Source organism: Neomonachus schauinslandi, chromosome 9 (assembly GCF_002201575.2).
Source record: "Neomonachus schauinslandi chromosome 9, ASM220157v2, whole genome shotgun sequence".
In the NCBI taxonomy this organism is placed as follows: domain Eukaryota; kingdom Metazoa; phylum Chordata; class Mammalia; order Carnivora; family Phocidae; genus Neomonachus; species Neomonachus schauinslandi.
The window spans coordinates 38,209,485-38,231,737 of NC_058411.1; the positions used below are offsets into that span (position 1 = coordinate 38,209,485).

The 22,253-nt window shown below is 42.7% G+C and overlaps 1 protein-coding gene and 1 non-coding gene across 2 annotated transcripts; one reads left to right on the forward strand and one right to left on the reverse strand.

Moving 5' to 3' along the window:
• Positions 1-5,425: 5,425 nt before the first annotated feature.
• LOC123325811 lies at positions 5,426-5,479 on the reverse strand. The gene has a single exon (XR_006540657.1). It is a non-coding gene; the product is annotated as a U7 small nuclear RNA (small nuclear RNA).
• Positions 5,480-12,611: 7,132 nt separating this feature from the next.
• Positions 12,612-15,338, forward strand: TMEM30B (transmembrane protein 30B). The gene has a single exon (XM_021701472.2). It carries the CDS (start codon positions 12,842-12,844, stop codon positions 13,901-13,903), a length of 1,062 nt encoding a protein of 353 aa, XP_021557147.1. The 5' UTR covers positions 12,612-12,841; the 3' UTR covers positions 13,904-15,338.
• Positions 15,339-22,253: the final 6,915 nt, after the last annotated feature.

A 22,253-nucleotide genomic window follows, 5' to 3' on the forward strand; every position in this document is an offset into this window, starting at 1 on the left:
TACATTAATAAAAGAAAGGACAAGAACCATATGATCCTCTCAATTGATGCAGAAAAAGCATTTGACAAATACAGCACCCTTTCTTGATTAAAACTCTCCACAGTGTAGGGATAGAGAGAACATACCTCAATATCACAAAAGCCATCTACAAAAAGCTCACAGCGAATATCATTCTCAATGGGAAGAAACAGAGCTTTTCCCCTAAGGTCAGGAACACGACAGGGATGCCCATTCTCACCACTGTTGTTCAACATAGTACTAGAAGTTCTAGCCTCAGCAATCAGACAACAAAAAGAAAGGGCCATTCAAATTGGCAAAGAAGTCAAACTCTCACTCTTCACAGATGACATGATACTTTATGTGGAAAACCCAAAAGACTCCACCCCAAAATTGCTAGAACTCATACAGGAATTCAGCAACGTCACAGGATATAAAATCAATGCTCAGAAATCAGTTGGCATTTCTATACACTAACAATGAGACAGAAAAAAGAGAAATTAAGGAATCGATCCCATTTACAATTGCACCAAAAACCATAAGATACCTAGGAATAAACCTAACCAAAGAGGTAAGGGATCTGTACTCTAAAAACTACAGAACACTTATGAAAGCAATTGAGGAAGACACAAAGAAATGGAAAAACATCCCATGCTCATGGATTGGAAGAATAAATATTCTTAAAATGTCTACGCTACCCAGAGCAATCTACATATTCAATGTAATCCCTATCAAAATACCATTGACATTTTTTTTTAAAGATTTTTATTTATTTATTTGTCAGAGAGAGAGAGAGCACAAGCAGGGTAAGCAGCACAGAGGGAGAAACAGGTTCCTGGCTGAGCAAGGAGCCCGATGTGGGACTCAATTCCAGGACCCTGGGAACATGATCTGAGCCGAAGGCAGACACTTAACCAACTGAGCCACCCAGGCATCCCATCATCAACATTTTTCACAGAGCTGGAACAAATAATCCTAAAATTTGTATGGAACCAGAAAAGACCCCAAGTAGCCAGAAGAATGTTGAAAAAGAAAACCAAACCTAGGGACATCACAATGCCGGGCTTCAAGCTTTATTACAAAGCTATAATTGTCAAGACAGTATGGTACTGGCACAAAACAGACACATAGATCACTGGAACAGAATAGAGAACCCAGAAATGGACCCTCAACTATGGTCAACTAATCTTCAACAAAGCAGGAAAGAACATCCAATGGAAAAAGGACAGTCTCTTCAACAAATGGTGCTGGGAAAATTGGACAGCCACATGTACAAGAATTAAACTGGACCATTTTCTTACATCATACACAAAAACTCAAAATGGATGAAAGACCTAAATGTGAGATAGGAATCCATCAAAATCCTAGAGGAGAACACAGACAGCAACCTCTTCAACCTCGGCCTTAGCAATTTCTTGCTAGACACATCTCCAAAGGCAAGGGAAACAAAAGCAAAAATGAACTATTAGGACTTCACTGAGATAAAAGCTTCTGCACAGCAAAGGAAACAGTCAACAAAACTAAAAGGCAACCTACAGAATGGGAGAAGATATTTGCAAATGACATATCAGATAAAGGGCTAATATCCAAGATCTATAAAGAACTTACCAAACTCAACACCCAAAAAACAAATAATCCAATCAAGAAATGGGTAGAAGACATGAACAGACATTCTCCAAGGAAGACATACAAATGGCCAGCAGACACATGAAAAAATGCTCAACATCACTCGTCATCAGGGAAATACAAATCAAAACTACAATGAGATACCACCTCACACCAGTCAGAATGGCTAAAATTGACAAGTCAGGAAACAACAAATGTTGGCGTGGATGCGAAGAAAGGGGAACCTTCTTACACTGTTGATGGGAATGCAAGCTGGAACAGCCACTCCAGAAAACAGTATAGAGGTTCCTCAAGAAGTTAATAGAGCTACCCTACGGCCCAACAATTGCACTAGGTATTTACCCCAAAGATACAAATAATGATCCCAAGGGGCACATGCACCCTAGTATTTATAGCAACAATGTCCACAATAGCCAAACTCTGGAAAAAGCTGAGATGTCCATCAACAGATGAATGGATAAAGAAGTGTGGTATATATATATATGATGGAATATTACTCAGCCATCAGAAAGGATGAATACCTACCATTTACACTGACATGGGTGGAACTGGAGGCTCTTATGCTGAGTGAAATAGGTCAGAGAAAGACAATTATCATATGGTTTCATTCATATGTGGAATATAAGAAACAGCACAGAGGATCATAGGGGAAGGGAGGGAAAACTGAATGGGAAATAATCTTCAGCTGTTTTGGGAACCAAGTGATTTGGTCTTCTTGGCAAGTGACGTGTGTTTGTACAAGCTGGACAGAGGGAATTCTGCCATTTCAGTGTTGGGATGAGGCCTCATGTCCCAAATTGGATGTAAAGACAACCTGAGGCAGGCTGGGTGAACCTACAGGGAGGGCACATTGGGCAGTCTTTCCCCTGCTTCTGGAAGGAACAGTTGGGACCAGCCCTTCACAAGCCTGGTCTTTGTTGCTGTCATCCTTGATCCCCAGCCAGGCTCTTGGACTCTGGGGTGCTGTCCCTGCCATGGTCATTTGAAATTAGGTACAAAGGGCCTGCAGGTAGCCGGATGCATCTGCTCTGGGCAGTAGTTGGCAGGCCCTCTAAGGAGGTAGAGTTCTATCAATCCATGCAGCTGTGGCCAATCAAGCATTTTGGGTTTTGCCCCAACAGATGCTTGTTGCCAGCTTGGGAGAGTAATAAAGATGAGTTTACATATAATTAATTTTGCAACTTCCCACTTTCACTGATCACCTGCAACTGTAAAACACAGGGATCCTCATATATACACAGGATTCCTGCAGAACTTAAAAAACATCGAGTCATTACACGATTTTGTGAATAGATGGGGTAGAGCCTTTGTTGGTGGTATTTTGATGGAAATTTCTCCTTATCGATTGGACCACAGTTTAGTCTATTACATTTTTCCTAAGGGCAATCATTTACTCTCCTAATTTATGAGGTGGTCTATCTAAAATGCATGTCACCTTCCTGCTTGATAAATTGTTAAGTTCTGGGACCCTTGGGCCAATGTTCTACACAAAGTGAGCCGTGGGCACAGCTATTCCACCACTGATCATTATTAAACTCTTTGTCCACCTGTGGTACAATCTGGTAAGAAAAACCTAAGAGTGTTTACACCTTTTATTGATCTTTCCATAATCTTTGTGGACTGAAATCAGTTATAAACCAAGATACTCATGCTCAGTGTTGATTGTCAAGGCCCGTTCCTACCCTCAGTCACAAGGCTTATGAGGAAACTGCACTTCATACCACTGTGTTTCAAGGTCAAGAATTACAGTCCATTGATGGATCAGAAATAGCACCTATTCCAATTACAAGGAGTAGAGAGATGGGCTTTCTCTGGCACATCAATTCCAGGTTTTCCTTAGTATCAAAACCAGAATGGCATTAATACAGAGCTGATCCTATCCGTTATTATCACAAAGAAAAACTAGATGTTCTGCATCCAAAATCATCAACTTTCTAGTTTTATATATATTACATTTTTAAACTTATGTATATACTTCTCAGTATAAAAAGCTAGATGTTCTATGAGTGAGTTACTGAGATTTGCTTATGGATAAAATGGATGTGTGGTTATGAGATTTAAATAATTTTCAGGCTAAAATCATTGAGGCTGTACTGTATCATCTTGTTAGAGCAAACACCAAATTAGTTCTTAAGGAGAATCTGAGTACTAACAGATGGTCCTTTCCTAGCCCAACTCCACGTGAAGGTGCAGTGGCCTTCTGTCCACCATATGTCCTTGTTAGGCACCTCAGATTTAATAAGAAGTTGTCAATCCCTCCCTAGTTTGCTTGATTATTAAAACATATGGCTCTGGGTTTAACTGGCAACACAGAGGTTCTGTGCTTGATGAACTTATCAGGATGTTTAATCTTGGAAATCACCACTGCTCTTGACTATTGAAAACTTTGGGAAATGAGCATTATCTATGGTAGATTACCTGAGGGATAGCAGTGCATCCATTCTTTTATAACAGTGGTTTTCAAATTTCTTTTTTAACCCTAGAATCCTTCAAACCATGTTTTTCTAGAATTCTAGAGTCACAGAATGGGATGTGGGGAAGGGATGGGAAGCTCGAAGTCCCACCACTGATGGGCCTCTCAGAGCACAGCTTGAAAACCATTGCTAGATCCTCTAACACTCATCCACAGACATTGGGGCAAAGAACCATAGAGTGGTACCCAGTCTGGATTACAGAGCCTCCCTAGAGTGGCTTCACTGAACTGGGCTTTCACCAAACACCATTATATCTCCTTTTGGCAGATGTTGTAAGAAACAGTCCTAGGAAATGACTACAGTATTTACTTCAAGGATATTGTTGAAGATATTGTTTACCTGGTTTTATAACATCTTCTCTGGGAGAACCCCAAGGAGAAAATGTTTCCTGTTTTTTGCACCAGAAATAGTTTAAATTCTTCTGGGCTAATGGTTTGTTTTTCTCTCATGAATGCAGCGATTCATCATTCTCTCTTTGGGCTGGCCACTAGAACTGAAGAAGCAATCCTGCAGACCACCCTGAGCAAGCCACAGGCTTTCATGGCAGGTGCTTCGTGAACCAATTTCTCTTCCAGCTCCTGCTTATTTTACAAAATGTATTCCTTTTGCCTTCATATTTTTGCTTTGAAGTATTTTTTTGTGTGTTGTTCTATTGCATATTTTATTTATTTATTTTTAAGTTTTATTTATTTATTTGACAGAGAGATAGAGAGAGAGCACAATTAGGCAAAGCAGCAGGCAGAGGGAGAGGGAGAAGCAGGCTCTCTGCTGAGCAGGGAGCTTGATGTGAGGCTCGATCCCAGGACCCTGGGATCATGATCTGAGCCTAAGGCAGCCGCTTAACCAACTGAGCCACCCAGGCACCCCTCTATTGCGTATTTTAAAGCCACTCTCAATCCTTTAAAAAAATTATGATTTTTAAGTAAGCAAACTCTTTAATGAGAACAACTACTAACTCAAGCCATGTGCAAAGGAAGGAAACCAGAATGATGAGAGTCTAGATCCAGAGAGGACCATGACAAGGAACCTTATAAGCATGTATGGTGTGGAAATAAAAATCTTGAGATGAACACAATAGCCATTTTCAGATTCTCAAAGAGCAAGGAGTAAGTGTATTCTGTATTATTGTAGAGAATGAACTTAGAATATACGATGGTCATTACCAAAGAAGCTGCTGAGTAGTTAGAACTGGAAAAGGAATGGACCTCACAAAATGGTGAGTTCCTTGTCTCAAGAAGTGTTCAAGCAGAGCCCAAATGATCCCCTCATTGGGAAGTTACAAAGGTGTAGTGGATACCATTTTTTTTTTTTTTTTTTTTTTACCGTGGGGGGGTCTTCTGGGGAGGACCTGCTAGACAAATTCTAAAAGGGCTGTAACATTTAGCGGACACCCTTTGAGTGCTTAGCCAGACTGCACTTCCCCTCCTTTGGAAGAGTCCCTTCCACTTTTACTGAGGAGGGGTGAATGTAGGCAACCATGTGTGTGTCGTGGGACCTTTCCCCACCCGTCACAATAGATTGAAGCAGGACCAGACCCCTGACCCAACCTGGAGTCTCTCTTGAACTCAAGAACATGTATGCTGGAGCCAGCAGGAGCTGTAAGGTGGTCTAGCACTGGTTTCCGAGTCAGAGCTGTGGCAATCCAAAGCCATGCAAAGCCCAAGACTTGGAGGACCAAAACTAAGAGCCTTGCGGAAGCAGGTGGCCTGCCGAAGTGCACAGAGAAGGGAGCTGCCTGATGACTTTGACTCATGTGAGAGCCAGATCTATTTCCTTCAGTTCCTTCCTTGTGCCAGATTCCTCATCTCGGAACAATAGCCACCCCTTTACTAAAGCTGGCTTGGGTTTCTGTTCCTTCCATCGCAGAAATCCTTACTAAAATCAAAGAGAATTCCCCAGATGGATTATGAGGCCAGAGTAGAATAGTGGCTCCCAGAGATGGGTGATCATCAGATTGCTCTGAGTAAGCTTCCTAGGCACCAGCCCCTGGAGATTGTGAATTAGTGGCAAAAGGCAGATGGAATGTGTATTTTTATTTTTATTTATTTATTTTTTTGAAGATTTTATTTATTTGTTTGACAGAGAGAGAGAGACAGCAAGAGAGAGAACACAAGCAGGGTGGGTGGGAGAGGGAGAAGCAGGCTTCCCGCGGAGCAGGGAGCCCGATATGGGGCTCGATTCCAGGACCCCGGGATCATGACCTGAGCTGAAGGCAGATGCTTAACAACTGAGCCACCCAGGTGCCCCAGGAATGTGTATTTTTAAACACTGCCCTCCCCCCTAATGATTTTGCTACTTGGCCAGTTTGGAAACCACTGGATAAGGTATCATCTAGGATCCTGGTCCCTTTAAAGTCCCAAACTTTGGTTTAGAATCTGACACAATGCAACCATCCTTGCGATACTTTTCCTACAGAAAGAAAACTAAAATTTTAAATATAACAACCACAAATTCAGATTTACTATTCAGAGAGAAAGGCCAGGGACCCCTGCAACCATCCAAGGATACACACTCTCCAGATTGAATATTAACAAGTCAATATTGATCAGCACACATGACAAGTACAGGTTCCCAGGGTGCTGGGGCAAGGTATTTAAACATTTAAATCAGTGATCCAGACAATGGAATTCAAAGTATGTTCATTCAGTTTATTGATGCTGTCCAACAGGGAAGAGCATCTAAGCACATCTTTCTTGGGCACCTCCAGTTTTCGTAAGATGTCAGCCCTCCAGCTTATGGACTTTAGGACATGTGGCTTTGCCCTCTCGTGGCAACAGACATCTATTTTATTTCATTTCACAATCTGGTAACTTTCTGAAAATTTTTAAGTGCTTAGCTATTTATTCCTGATACATAAGTGAGGGATTCCTAAAGTTTAAGACAGATGGTGTCACCATGTGTAGGGGAAAGCCAGTCTGTATATTACAGTCCTCAGTGAGGCCATCCCCAAACCAGTGAGTTTCATCTCCTCAGGGACAGGGGGATGGCAGAGAAGGGTGGCCTCTAGCCACCTCAACAGATTTGCTGGTTCCACAGACACTGCTCTGCTTTGGTGTCTCCGCCTTCCCCAGTCCTTACCCTGGGATATACCCTATCCCGTCTTTCCTACTGGATAGTTCAATTCCAGTTCTGATCTAACTCTTTTCCAGTTCCAGAGCTCTTCCTTCCCCTCTGTCTTAATTCTGTCACCCAACTGGTCCTCCTCACATTTTGGGTCTTCCTCATGCCAACTCACCAAGCACACACCCTACAAACGAACTCCAACCACACAAGTCAAGTCCAATCCCATCCTAGCTGGTTTATCCACCGTCTTTCAACATGGCCATCCCATACCTAAAGTCAGTGCTGCTGAAGACCTGTTGTCACCTAGCTCATTCCCATTTTTCTTCCGTACTGCCCCCTGCAGCTTTGCACACAACTGCCCTCCACTGTTTCTCAATAAGGTAGTGACAGGAGAACCCAACACACCGCAGCAAGGAGCACAGAGAATTCCTTCCTATCTTTTGTACCTCCAGTGCTTTTAGTAGTAGTGAACAGAAGTTGCTTTGTATCTTCCACTAGGGGGTACCAACTCATAATTTTTGAAAACAGGAAGTCCGCTGAATACAGTTTTTAATGAAAAATGAAGTCCAGGCACAGTGAATTTTTAAAAACTTTTCTGAACATATGCTGTAATTTTATGAAGCAATTTAATTTGATTCTTTTTAAATAAAAGTTGCCCCATGGGCAGAATAATAGGCAACAATCCTGAGTAGTATAAACTTACGTAAGGGAACGCCAATTAAAAATCCTGGCTCTATTACGGGAAGATATATAGTCATGAATTAAAAGAAATAAATGCAAAAACTGAATATAGGCAGACAAGTGAAGTTATTTTAAAGCTTTTGTTAAACAAAAATATGGCAACTCAGATGTTCTAGGACTCTCCATCCATGGCGTGGAATTCTATCTTTGGGGTATAAGAGAAGAACTGCAATACCAAAAACTGGTTCAATGTTAAAGTGTTTGGGGTTCTTTTAAGAGGAAGTATGCCCAGGCATTACAGTGTCATGGTTGAAAATGCAGGATGTTAAACTGAGGGTTGCTGGAGTGGGGGGTGGGGTGGGAGGGATGGGCTGACTGGGTGATAGACACTGGGGAGGGTATGTGCTCTGGTAAGCGCTGTGAATTGTGCAAGACTGTTGAATCTCACATCTGTACCTCTGAAACAAATAATGCAATATATGTTAAGAAAAAAAAAAAAAAAAGAAGAAGAAGAAGGTAGCGGGAGGGGAAGAATGAAGCGGGGGAAATCGGAGGGGTAGACGAACCATGAGAGACGATGGACTCTGAAAAACAAACAGGGTTCTAGAGGGGAGGGGGGTGGGAGGATGGGTTAGCCTGGTGATGGGTATTGAGGAGGGCACGTTCTGCATGGAGCACTGGGTGTTATGCACAAACAATGAATCATGGAACACTTCATCTAAAACTAATGATGTAATGTATGGGGATTAACATAAGAATTAAAAAAATTAAAAAAAAAAAAAGGAAAAAGAAAATGCAGGATGTTAAGAATTAAGCTGGCCTTCGACTTCCTGATCTACCGTTTACCTCCATGAAAACTTCGTCAGCCTCCATTTCCTTAGCCAAAATCTTAGTTCTGCATCAGCTCAATGGGTTTAGTAACAGTACTTCCCACCTAGGTTTGTGGTGTGAATTAGATGAGATCATGTATATAAAGCACTTAGAGAGTGACTGGCCCACATCAGGTATACTCAATAAAAGCTAACTATTCAATGAGTCAGTATAAAGGACACCACTTGAGATGACCAGGAATAGAAATCTTTGCATTGAAAGAGATATTCACTATCATTTTGGCAAATATGTTCATACAGGTAAGCAATCAGACCAGGATAGCTAAGCAATCTGACCAAGGTCAGTTATTTCTGAGGAACTAGAATAGAACTTGGACTTCCTTAATGTCAAGCAGCATTCTTTCCCCTATCCTATACTGCTTCTCCTATATCTGGTAACCTCTTAGCATAGATTAAATATATTCTATAGTTAACAATTGGTTTTGTTGGCAAAGTTTTGGTGAACATAGCAAAGTTCACATTACTATGGCAGTATCAGAGATTCTAGCAGTATGTACCTTTAAGAGTTTGACTTTTAAGCCCCTTTCCTACTTTTAGAAATTTATAGCCGAAAAGAAAAAGTTATATGCAAAAAGATGTTTACTACCATATTCTTTGGAATACTGAAAAACTGGAAATAATCTAATATCCAACAATTAAAAAAAAGTAGTTAAATATGGTAGACCCATGAATTTTGGGACCATTTAAAAAATTTATGAAGACCACAAAGAAACATGGAAAATATGTATTTTATTCCTCATTCCAAAAGGAGGTAACTTAACAAACAGAATGATAATAATTCTATTTTTATATTATTCCACCAATCAGAAGTTAAATAATTATACAGATAAAATCGGGAGGACAAAAGGAGGAAATGAAGTAATTTTGAGATTACTGTGATTGAGAATGCCTTTTTCTTTCACTTTGAGTTCTCCTTCTAATAAAGAGAGGCAATAAAGAATTGTTTAGAATGAGCTCATTTCTTCACTTTATTGGTACTGAGAACTGAGAACTGAGTTTACATGATCCAAGTGTCCTTTAATGCCCCATGACAACATGTATAATGAAATGAAAGACACAGGGTCAGAACCCTCATTATACAGTGAATTCTGAGGGACACAAGGATGTGTATCAGTCCTTGACCTCTCAGAACTTACAAGCTGGTGGAGGAAACAGGACATATACCTGGATCTCATTACTGCGTCACCTCCAAAATCTTTAATATCCCAATACCAGCACTTTTTCCCTCCCAGCTTTCATGCCACCTGCTCATGAACATCATTAGGACTCCCAGTCTCTGCTCTCTGTTTTCTTTTGATCCATCGGTGTGGCTTCATTTTCTTTGCCATTTCAGCTTACATACTAAGGTGTAACACTTTAGCTACCCCTGCCCCAAGAACAGCACTAGCTTGAACCTTTACCTTTCCAATTCACCTGCCCTGAAAGCCCCCATCCACTGGGCATGTTCAATCATTTGCCATGTCAGTCTGGATGGCGGGACTTCCCTAGACCAAGCCACTTGACATGCCTTCATGTGTTCCTGGGCAGTTCCCTCTCCTCCTCCTCCTCTCACTCTTTCCTTCGGAGATGACCCTGCATTTTAGTGCGCAGAGGAAATTATTAAATGGAAACTTCCTTCTCTTGAGCTGAGCCCACAGCCCAGCTGCATTCTGCATCCATCTTTACTCCATGTCGTCCAATTTCTGAGGTGAGGTGACCCTGCACTTGTTCGCTGGAACCCCTGCCTGTTCCTGCCTTTGTCCCATCCAGGACGACCCATCTGTAACCTTGCCTGAACGATTATCTTTTTCCCTCAGAATAAACACTAGTCTGTCCTCTATAAAGAAGCCTTTCCTTTGAAATACATACTCTTCAAAATGACTACCACTTGCCTTTCTCCTTCCTCCCCATCACCACCCACATTTCTAAAGAGTTGTTTTACCTTGGCGGTCTCCACTTCCACTTTCCTTCACCTGATAGAGCCTGACTCCTCCCACCCCAATACCCCAACTGCTCCCACAGAAGTCAAATGCCATGACTCCTTTTCATTTATCTCACTTGAACTCTCAGCTGCGTTTCACCCTGTTTACCATTCCTTGTCTTGAAATATTCTCTTCTCTTGGCTTTTGGGATGCTCTGGTGTTACCTTAATTAGCACAATGAATAAACTGTTGCCTTTCATCCAGGGAAGACAGAGCTGGAAAGGCTCTCAGCTCAACAGGGGGGCTCACACTTTTAGGGGAGTGGTGGTGTTAGACTTAAGATCTGCTAGATTAAGTTTTGAGGACTGAATTTCTTCCTAGAGACTAGTTTTGTGTCCTCTCTGTCAGGCTGACTGATGATTTTATGAGAGAAGTGTAGATGGAACTCAACCATAATGATACAGAGAACTGTTTGTTCTTTTATCTTATTGAAGAAAAGGTGTAGTGGAGACTGGATCAGACTATAGGAACTTGTTGGCAATGTTGGAATTTCCTTTCTTGGGGTACAATTAGACATGAGGAAAGTGGAATTCAAGTCATCTGGCTCTCCCTCAGTGACCTCTAACAGCTAAAGCCTCCAACCTGCATTCATTCCATTCAATAATATAATGAATTTTTCATTATTAAAATAATATTACTTTTTAATTTTTAATATCATTCTTGTAAAGTGCAATTTGGTACTTGACTATATGCTGTCTATTGGCTATTTTGATTCTTTCTTACTTCGAAGTAATATATATCCCCTATCAGACTGCAAATGCTTTGAGGTCAAGGGTCCATTTTAGTCTAATTCTCTTCTGTCTTCTACAGTACTTACCATAGGGGTGAACACTTGGGAGATGATTTTAAAAATTCCTGTTCAATTTTGCAAGAATTTTAACTTTCCAAATTTCAATGGGTTTTGAACAACTCCTGAATGCAATCTATTATTCTAGGTGCAAGGTGTAATACAGAAAATATTTAAGTTATTTGCATTTTATGAGCTGGAGGAGAGGCAGGAACCCCTAAATACCTAGGGAGAATTTAGCACAAAGCTGAAATGGCCTGATAGCCCCCTGTGTATATGCTACATAAAAGCCAGAGCTAATTTGGGTTCTCTTTAAAATAAGTCCTGTAAATCCTTGTAGTTCACCTCCCTAGGCAAATCATTCCCAAAGTCCTTGACTGTGGATAGCAGGTAGGTCTTTGAGGACCTTGGATTAGGCCTTTCTTCACTCAGGCAAAGAATCTGAAAAGAAAAGGAAATCACAGGTAGTCCAGTGCATTTTTACCCTTGTGTGGTTTTCCCAGCAGCTAGAGAGATATTTAAAGGCTCTGAACCTCACGTAGTCTTTGATTCTCTTTTTTAAAGACTCACTTTATTTTTATAGAACTTTCTACTTTTCTTAGCTTTGCACCCAGATTAGTGCACCTGGCGGGAAAATCATTCTTCTTTTTAAACATATGCTAGAATTTGAATGCAGGCCTTGAATGAATAACAGATTTGCCACAGTGTAATCTCTCGGCATTACAATTTGTGGTTAGAAGTTGACTGAAAGAGGGTCCATAAATTAACCTACAAAGACAAGAGGGTCTAGAGTCACTCCCCCACCCCCAGATAAAAGAGGATTAATAACCTGAAATCTTCAAGTCTCCAGTAGCCACGCTAATAATCTCTCAGCGAACTTTGTGCTGGAGGTTGCAGCTCCTCCGATCTCAGGAAAGTCTGGCCCAGGCACTCTACTCACTTGGAAGGCGGAAGCTAAGGTGGTACCTGAGCAAGGCACGGGCCACTCAGAGGCAGCCTGGGGCCGCCACTCACCTCGGGGAGGAGGAGCGGGCTGCCGGACCCACCCAGGTGGGGAGGAAACGCGAGCCCTGCGCCGGCCAGGTGAGGAAACCAACGCCCGCCCCGCTCACCTCCGAAGAGGCGGGGCGCCGCTGCCGATTACCAGCAGGGGCGGAGCCGGCCCGGCTCACCTGGGCAGAGGCGGAACTGAGGGGATCAGGTCACCGCACGGAGAACACTAAGACTCACCTGTGCGGGGGGCCGGAGGCGGGGCCAGCCCCCAAACTCACCTGAGCCGGCGGAAAGCTGAGCCGGGAGCAGCCCCCGGCTGGCCGCTTGTGAGTGCCACTCCCGTCCCCCGTCCGACCCGGCGCGGCCGCCATGACCTGGAGCGCCACGGCCCGGGGCGCCCACCAGCCCGACAACACGGCGTTCACGCAGCAGCGCCTTCCCGCCTGGCAGCCGCTGCTGTCGGCCAGCATCGCGCTGCCGCTCTTCTTCTGCGCCGGCCTGGCCTTCATCGGCCTGGGCCTGGGCCTCTTCTACTCCTCCAACGGCATCAAGGAGCTCGAGTACGACTACACGGGCAACCCGGGCACCGGCAACTGCTCGGCGTGCGCCCTGGCCGACCAGGACCGCGCGCCGCCGCTCCGCTGCTCGTGCTCTTGGTACTTCTCGCTGCCAGAGCTCTTCCCGGGCCCCGTGTACCTCTACTACGAGCTGACCAACTTCTACCAGAACAACCGGCGCTACAGCGTGTCCCGCGACGACACGCAGCTGAGCGGGCTGCCGAGCGCGCTGCGCCACCCGGCCAACGAGTGCGCCCCCTACCAGCGCCGCGCCTCCGGCCTGCCCATCGCGCCCTGCGGCGCCATCGCCAACAGCCTCTTCAACGACTCCTTTTCGCTGTGGCACCAGCGCCAGCCCGGAGGGCCGTACGTCGAGGTGCCGCTCGACCGCACCGGCATCGCCTGGTGGACCGACTGCCACGTCAAGTTCCGCAACCCGCCGCTGGTGAACGGCAGCCTGGCGCTGGCCTTCCAAGGCACCGCGCCGCCGCCCAACTGGCGCCGGCCGGTCTACGAGCTGAGCCCCGATCCGAACAACACCGGCTTCATCAACCAGGACTTCGTGGTGTGGATGCGCACGGCGGCGCTGCCCACGTTCCGCAAGCTGTACGCGCGCATCCGCCAGGGCAACTACTCGAGCGGCCTGCCGCGCGGCGCCTACCTCGTCAACATCACCTACAACTACCCGGTGCGCGCCTTCGGCGGCCACAAGCTCATCGTCTTCAGCAACATCTCGTGGATGGGCGGCAAGAACCCCTTCCTAGGCATCGCCTACCTGGTCGTCGGCTCGCTCTGCATCCTCATGGGCTTTGTCATGCTGGGCGTCTACATTCGCTACCAGGACCAGAACGACGAGGACGAGGACGAGGAGTGATTCCTGCTTTCAAAGTAGCCTTCCGGCTATTTGCCAGAACTCGCCTGCAAGCTTCTTAGGCTTCTGCCCATCAATTCCAATTCCAGTTCCAGCCTTGCCTCACTTTTCCTCCTGTTGCGATGCCTGGACCAGACGGAAGAATTACACTCAACTGGGGGCTACCAGAGCCTTGCTGGGGTGTTTGGACTGCAGAATGAGACATCCCTGTACATTCTCCCCATCTTCACGATTTACCGAGTTGACATGTTGGGTTCTTAAAGTCCGCGGCATTTGAGTGTGGAAGAGACAGTAGAGATTCCTGTTCAACTTCTATCTGATGAAGACTGAGACCTAGGGACGTTAAATAACTCATTCAAGGTCACGCAGCTCTTCATTGGCTCCTGACTGTGACTCTAACTTTTATCACGACAACACCCTGGCTTTCTTTGGGGGGTAGGGGAGGGGGTGTTGAGGGAGAGAGTGAAGCCCACAAATAACTTGCAGAGGTGTAGAGGGGTGGGAGAGAGTATACTTGTTAAAAAATGTGGGCAGATTGGAGACACCAGACCCATTTCTGACACACTAAGGCTGGAGTGAGATGTCGGAAGCTGTGTTTTAACAAGCCTGTCTGGAGATTTCCTCCTGTATTCCCTCAGATTCGGGAATCACCGTCCTGAACCAGGGAGCAAGTAGAACACTGTATGTTTCCCTGTTTCCTCATGTGTCTGAGGTTGGGCCTGAAGCAGTGACCTGCATCCAGCTTTTCAGGTAGTCATTTGTTCCCAGGGGCAGTGACACAGTCATAATATTGCAAGTCTTGGCCAGCATCCTGCCTTCAACATAGAAAGCGCTCCATAATTTGTGGAATGAGTGGGGGGAAAAACTTGCTATCTCTAGAAATCTGGCATACTGATTTGCAGGACAGAGTTTGTATCAATGTACTTAATATTGGAGGGTTAAAGTGAAAAAAAAAAAAAAACAGTTTGCCAAGTACTGTATAGAAACTTGAAAATGCCAGGTCACTTTGCACAGCTTGGAGTGAGTGTTTTAACTTCAGAATCAGATAGATGGAAGGGGTCTTAGAGGGGAAAATGATTTCCCTGAAGTCATATCTGTGTCTCCTGACTCCTGACTCAGCCCTCTTTGTCATCTAAATTATTTTTTATGCTTAGAAAAAAAAGTTTTCCTTCATGCATACATTTTTCCCTGGAGTCTAAGAGAAAACTTTTTAATCTATGTTCTCAAATGAAGCATGCTTATTTCTAGTAATTGTTTTAAATGAATGCTAAGGAACATAGTCATACATGTTATCTAGAATCTTAAGAATTATTTGAAAACTTCAAGATAATCTTAAAGTCTGACTACTCTAAAATTACCCTACTGTATATAAAGTTATTCTAAGCAATAGATTTTTTTGGTAGTTTCAGAGGTAGAATTTGGTGATTCATCAGTTGCATATAACACCCAGTGCTCATTCCATCAAGTGCACTCCTTAATGCCCATCACCCAATTTCCCCATCCCTTACCCCTCCCCTCCAGCAACCCTCAGTTTGTTTCCTAGAGTTCAACATCTCTTACAGTTTGCCTCCCTCTCAGTTTTCATCTTATTTTATTTTTCCTTCCCTTCCCCTATGTTCATCTGTTTTGTTTCTTAAATTCCACATATGAATGAAATCATATGGTATTTGTCTTTCTCTGATTGACTTATTCCTAAGCAATAGATTTTTTAAAAATCACCTTCTTTTTATGGCAAAGTAAAAACAAAAAATCCTTAGTGATATCATCTTAACCAGTTTATTTCCTGAAAGTAAACAATTATTTGGTATTCTGTCCGAATCACCCAGTACCCGCTCTCTTTTATAGCTGCTTTCCAGTTACTACTGTTTTTGCTCATGCCTGTAAGGTAGTACAAGACTTTGACATATTTTTTTTCGTAGCCAAAGAATATTGAATTGTATTGAATAATTTACATTAATGTTATACTCTATTCTAGTTCTTTGAAAATTAATAATTGACGGACAGCATGCATGTTCACTGCCATCTGTCTCCAACCTTCTGGAGTGGTTGTGAGTTAATATTCTGCCCCACTATTTTACAGAAACCAAAAAATATTTTGGTCATTCTAGTGTGTTGGCTTCCCAGTTCCTGAGTGTGACACAATTTTGTCAGATTGCATGTTGTGATTTTAGGCTATGAAAATCTGATTATATGTATATAGGATCATTTTTATTTATTATGAATGTTTGGTCAAGCAGCTCACTAGCCTAGCTTTCTTTATGTTGGATAAGAGAATTTACTACTTTTTTATTGTGTGGCTGGGAGCAACCATGTATTTTGCTATCATTTTTACAATATTTGGTCCATTGCTATAAAATTTTTAATGAGACTACAAAATTTAAGGTATTCTGATTAAATCAATGAATGTGGTTCCAGGCCCTATTCTCTGGGCTTTTGAAAGAGAATAAAGGTTATATTTGTCTTACCTTTGTTATCATGTTTGCTTAATTCTTTTGAACTATGATCTTAAAGGCACAAATGGTACCAACCACTTTGTTCATTTGTTATTAGCAGGTTTTTATTGCAGCAAGAAAATCATCTTTCAAAATAAGGCTCAGAGTGAACTCAGTCTTTTCAGTGTTAACTTCCTAAAACAGAATTTGAACTTACATGGACATTGTCAACGTAATATGAATTAGATGATCTTCAACTATTACTTGAATTTGGTAAAATGTGGTCAATTTAATAAATAGTATGAAAATTTATTAAAGAATATGATTATAGCAATCTTCTCCATTTCTGCATTTTACTCAAATTCTAAATTGCAATTATTTGTTGGGTTTTTTGAACTACAAAGCCTCAAAAACTTTACAAACAAAAATATAAAGCATTTTCCTGTGATGATCCCTGTGCTGTAGCATTTTGTTTGATATCTCAGGATTCCAGCTGGGCTTAAATTTTCATGTTGCCTAGTGAATGCCCCTAGCTAGAGCTGTGTCTTCTGGAATGAGACAGAAAAGATTGAACCTCAACAACTGGGCTGGAAATGTGCTTTGATCTACCTTGTAAACTAAACCACAAACAAAAGAGAAACAAACGTGGTCAGTGGGAAACTCCCAAAACAATAACAAGAAAAGACTCCAGGTATCTCCAGGATCAAATCAACTAAACAAACAATTTACTAACTATGCAATCATTAAAAATCAGAGACAGAATAATGGTCTGGAATTTCTGTTAGTAACAAACACATCTTCGCAATGTACAACCACAACCCTTTCTGCCTCACTTTAAATCCGGTCGTCTCTTCTTGTCATTGAAGATCTCAACAACTTTGAGCAAGTTCTCAAAGTAAGTTATTGGTAGAGCTGCAATGTAATCAATTCCTTATATTCCTTATATGCTCTTGGATATAAGTGATCACTGACTATAATAATAGTAAATTCCCGGGCGCCTGGGTGGCTCAGTTGGTTAAGCGACTGCCTTCGGCTCAGGTCATGATCCTGGAGTCCCGGGATCGAGTCCCGCATCGGGCTCCCTGCTCGGCAGGGGGTCTGCTTCTCCCTCTGCCCTCTTCCCTCTCGTGCTGTCTCTCATTCTCTCTCTCTCAAATAAATAAATAAAATCTTAAAAATAAATAAATAAATAATAGTAAATTCCCTCTTTTTTTTCTCAGGCACTTTTTTTTTTTTTTTTGCATCCCAGTTTTTTTTTCTGTAGCTAAAACATAGCTGACTTATTTTTAGATGACAAAGTAAAAACCTTCAACTTTTTTCCCCCAGTGGAATTTCTCTTAATTCCTCTCCAACAAAAACAGTAGTTTTTAAAATGTCATTAAGAAGGCCTTAATGAATCTCACTGAAAAATACACTACCTTCCTGAAGAGATCTTACATGAGAGCAGCATTTTGTATAAAGAATTTGCAAAACCTGGGACGCCTGGGTGGCTCAGTCGGTTAAGCATCTGCCTTCAGCTCAGGTCATGATCCCAGGGTCCTGGGATAGAGCCCCACATCGGGCTTCTTGCTCAGAGGGGAGCCTGCTTCTCCCTCTCCCTCTGCCTGCCATTCTCCCTGCTTGTGTGCTCTCTCTCTCACTGTCAAATAAATAAATACAATCTTAAAAAAGAGACAGAGAGAGATTTAAAAAAAAAAAGAATTTGCAAAACTTGCTAACAGCATTGACTCTATGTATACAGCCATCCCACATCATTGCCCTGATAAGACTAACAACACGTAATCAGGAAAAAACCGCTTCCCCACTGGTTTGCCACCTGGCGCTATGATTCCCACCATGTAGATGAAGTCAGTGCAGCAGGCTGCATTCCTTATAGCGTGTACTTGGCCAAGCAGCTCATCATAGACAGAGAAAAATCTTGGAGGTGATGAAACCCAGGAGAGACTATCTGTGGACGCAGAGACAGGAGAGGGGGAGTAAGAGGGAAAGATGAGGTTTAGAGCCTGAGACATTTTTCTGAGCCAGCAAGGTGTCCAGAAGTTAGGGAGGGGGCTGGCAGCAAAGGGAGCCCATCACAGAGGGCAGAGCTTACCAGCGGGCTCATGGGCCACGAGGCTTTTGAGAAATTCAGTAAGCAATGGCTCACCTCCTTCTGAACCCCTCAGCTTGTCTTTTTGATCAGTTTGAGTGTGATTTATCTTTTTCCTTAGAAGTGAAAGGTATTACTGTCAAGAACATTTGTTAATAGCCTTGCCCTCCACATTGAGCTCTTAACTAACTTCCCATTAGAGTGGCTGCAACTTTACATTACTGATGAAAACTGTAAATGATGTGTCATTAATAATGATACTTTGTTCTTCTAAAAGGCCTTTGTTCTGAAAGTCCAAGGTGCTTAACACTATGTGGTCTCATTAATCTTACCCACCAAAATGCATGAGCTTTTAGAAAGTCATCAAGACTGACGAGGAGGAAATATATTCCTTTCTCATATTCCTTTCTATTTTGCTCTTTTTTTTTTCCCCAGAACTCTCTAAAAGTTTATTCTCCACATCTCAGCCACAACGAGCTAGCCAAAACATAAATCTCATCCCGTTCCCCTCAGCTTAAAAATCTCTCATGTCCATGCACAGCCTCTGGGGGTGAGGGGGAGTCTCAATTCTTTAGCACGGTCTACAGGGCCTTCATGGTTGGCCTCATTCTAAATCTTTATCCCTTTTTCCTCAAGGCCCCACCAAATTCCAGGCATATTGAATGATTCTAAGAGTCCTAAACCCAACATCCCCTCATGTCTTTGCCCAGGCCAGTCTTGCTTGTCTACCTGACCACCTAAATCTCTCCACTTGTCCTCAACACTATGCTGTGTCCTCTGTCCTCTGTGAAGTCCTCTGCAAGTTCTCCATGCCTCCTCTACTCCCTGCCTCCAGCCTACTCTTCCCTTTGTCCTTATTCATCTCTCAGAGCACTTACAGTGTTGCCTAGAAAGTGCTTATTTGCTTATCTATCTCCATATTCAGACTGTTAGTTCTTGGCTGGCTGAGACTTTGTTTTCTCACTTATCTTTATTATTGCCGGTGCCAAGTTGAGTGACCAGCACATGGTGGGTCTTCAAATATTTGTTGAATGATGATGAGGAAACCAATGATTCCATTACTTTACTGCCACTGAACATATAATCTTCTCCAATCTAGTTGAGGAATATTCCTCAAATATTCCTCAAAATAATTGAGGAAACAAATGAGATGTGGACACAACACCCTCAACATTTTGAAAATTTGAAGTAAGGAGTGCTGGGAATACGCATATATTCCTAACACCACAAACATGCTAAGCTTAGAGTTCCCATTTGGATGACTTAAATGTGCAAGCAGTCCTCCTCCATAAACTAATTTATAACAATGAATAGCAGATGGGTTACCTTAGTCCCTTGATAGTGAGAACAGTTACTTTGTACCCAAAAGTAATCAACGTCTTTCCTGTTAAACTGAGTAAGTTAATGGAATGTTTACATTTTTGCAGTGCTTCTTTATGGAGGAGAATGTTTTACTTACTGTAGTATTCTATAATAAAATGTAAATGAACATTGCTTTCCTCTGCCAGGTAATTACCCCCAGAATCCATTTAAATGAAAATAGCATTTGTAGAGAAATATCCAGAAAGGAAAGCAAAAATAAATGGAACTGTAGTTGTCCCATTTGCCAGCTCATGTTTGGTTTATAACGTTTGGCACATCTTGATATCTACATAATAGTAGTTTTAAAACCATAAATAATATTTTACAGAGGTCACACCATAGTTATTTAAGTTCAGGGGTTTATTTCCCTGAGCACTAAGTAGCTATGAATGAATTATGTTTAGTCTGATCTGCCACAGAAGGGCCATAAACTTCCAAGTCATAGCAAACCGTGGAATATTACTTCAATACGTCAGGAAAATTGTATGTGTAAAAGAATAATGCATGATAAGGGAAAGGTATTTTTATTTTTTTAAAGTAATATATGTTACCGGGCAGGAGCTATAAAATTTTGTTATTATAAACTTTCCTCTGATTCTGGAAAACAAGTTAAGGGACAGCTTTGCATTGTCAGCCCTAAGCCGATGAAGCAGGCTGTGAAACCAGAGGCAGGACCTAGGAAGGCGAGCTTGGCCCTGAATCAGGAACAGTCTCTCCTCCTCAGCACACCATACCTCAAAAAGATGAAAACAAAGAAAAGCTGCCTGAGCGCAAGAGAAGGGTTTACAAACTATCGGCGCTCTCCTCCAGTGATTTCCAGGCAAGTCCTCACTCAGAAGTGAGGGTACAGAGGGAGTTTTTAGCATTAAGACGCAATTCACTCTTAAAATTAAGTCTAGTTAAAATGCTTAAATGAGATTGGTAAGTACTTACAGTATACCAGACAACACGCTAAGTCATTTCACTGGGTTTTCTCATTTAATCTTTACAGCAACCCTGATGACCCCCACTTCGCAAATGTAGAAACAGAGTTCTGGAAAAATAAACTAGTTCAGGGCTACACAGTTTGGTGGGAGACAGCCAGCAGTCTAGCTGAGGTCAGTGTGACTTCAGAAGCTCCCTAGATATTCAAAGTCAAGAGGGACACAATCCTATGAAATAGATACTATCATCATCCATATGTCACTGATGAGAGAGCAGAGGTTCAGAGAGGTTAAGTCACCAGCCTCAGGCAGCACAGACAGTATGGAGAGTCAGCTCATCAGACTGAGAGGCTATCCACTAAGGAACTCAACATCTCATCCTCTATTTTTCTTTTGGTTTTTTATTAATAATGATTAATTATGAATATTAAAACTCATGAAGAAACAAGAATAGTCAAGAAACCCCTGAAAATGAAGAACGGGAGTGGGGGAGTGAGAAGGTAGGGGGGGTTACTGCTTGACTCACCAAAATGAAGACTTACTACAAAGCTTCAAGAATTGACACAGGTGATTTTAGTGCAGGGACAGACAGCTAGATCAATGGGACAGAATAGAGAGAGAGTCAGACAATGAAGAAAAGCATGGAAATGATTATTATAATCCAGGAGAGTGTTTCCCGCTTCTAGAGCTAGGAAGCGAATGGAAGCAGGGAGGGGCAAACAGGGCAGTCAAAGCTACTGGTAATGTTGTTCTTAAACGTGGGGGTTGGATACCCTGGTGTCCATTTTGCTATTGTTTCTGAAATTGTGCATGTAATATAGTCTGGAAACAAATAATAACAGCCTGAGCAATCTACCCTGTACTAATGACAAGCTGTGGCAGGCGTTCTAAGACGATATGTGCACAACACATCTAGATTCTGTTGCTTTCTGTGGTGTTTCCAGTGCTTCTATACTCAAGGGTTAGAATAAGTTATTCTTAAGCATTTGTTACCTCGTTAAGGAACTTGGGAAAAATTTTTTTTAATGTAATATTTTCTTCAAATTGAATAATAAAAATGACATTAGGTGGACTACTGCCCAAAGCACTGAGTTTTAATTGAAAGTTCAAAGGAAGAGAGGTGTCCCTGCTGGTCAGTCCCTGGGAGTCCTGGTGGGTTTGATATTCTCAGTTTGTCCAAATACTGCATGAAGGAAGCAAAGCTCTGGGCAGTGCTAGGATGGGAAGGATTAGAAGATGCCCCTGCGGGCGCCTGGGTGGCTCAGTCGTTAAGCGTCTGCCTTCGGCTCAGGTCACGATCCCAGGGTCCTGGGATGGAGTCCCACATCGGGCTCCTTCCTGGGGGAGGGGGGAAGCCTGCTTCTCCCTCTCCCACTCCCACAGCTTGTGTTCCTGCTCTCGCTATCTCTGTCTCTGTCAAATAAATAAATAAAATCTTAAAAAAAAAAAAAAAAAAAGATGCCCCTGCTGGGACGCCCTGGTGGCTCAGTCAGTTAAGCGTCTGCCGTCGGCTCAGGTCATGGTCCCAAGGGCCCTGGGATGGAGTC

What these genes read in the sequence shown, in the direction of transcription:
- TMEM30B (XM_021701472.2), top strand. Translation starts at nt 12,842, where the DNA reads ATGACCTGGAGCGCCACGGCCCGGGGCGCCCACCAGCCCGACAACACG.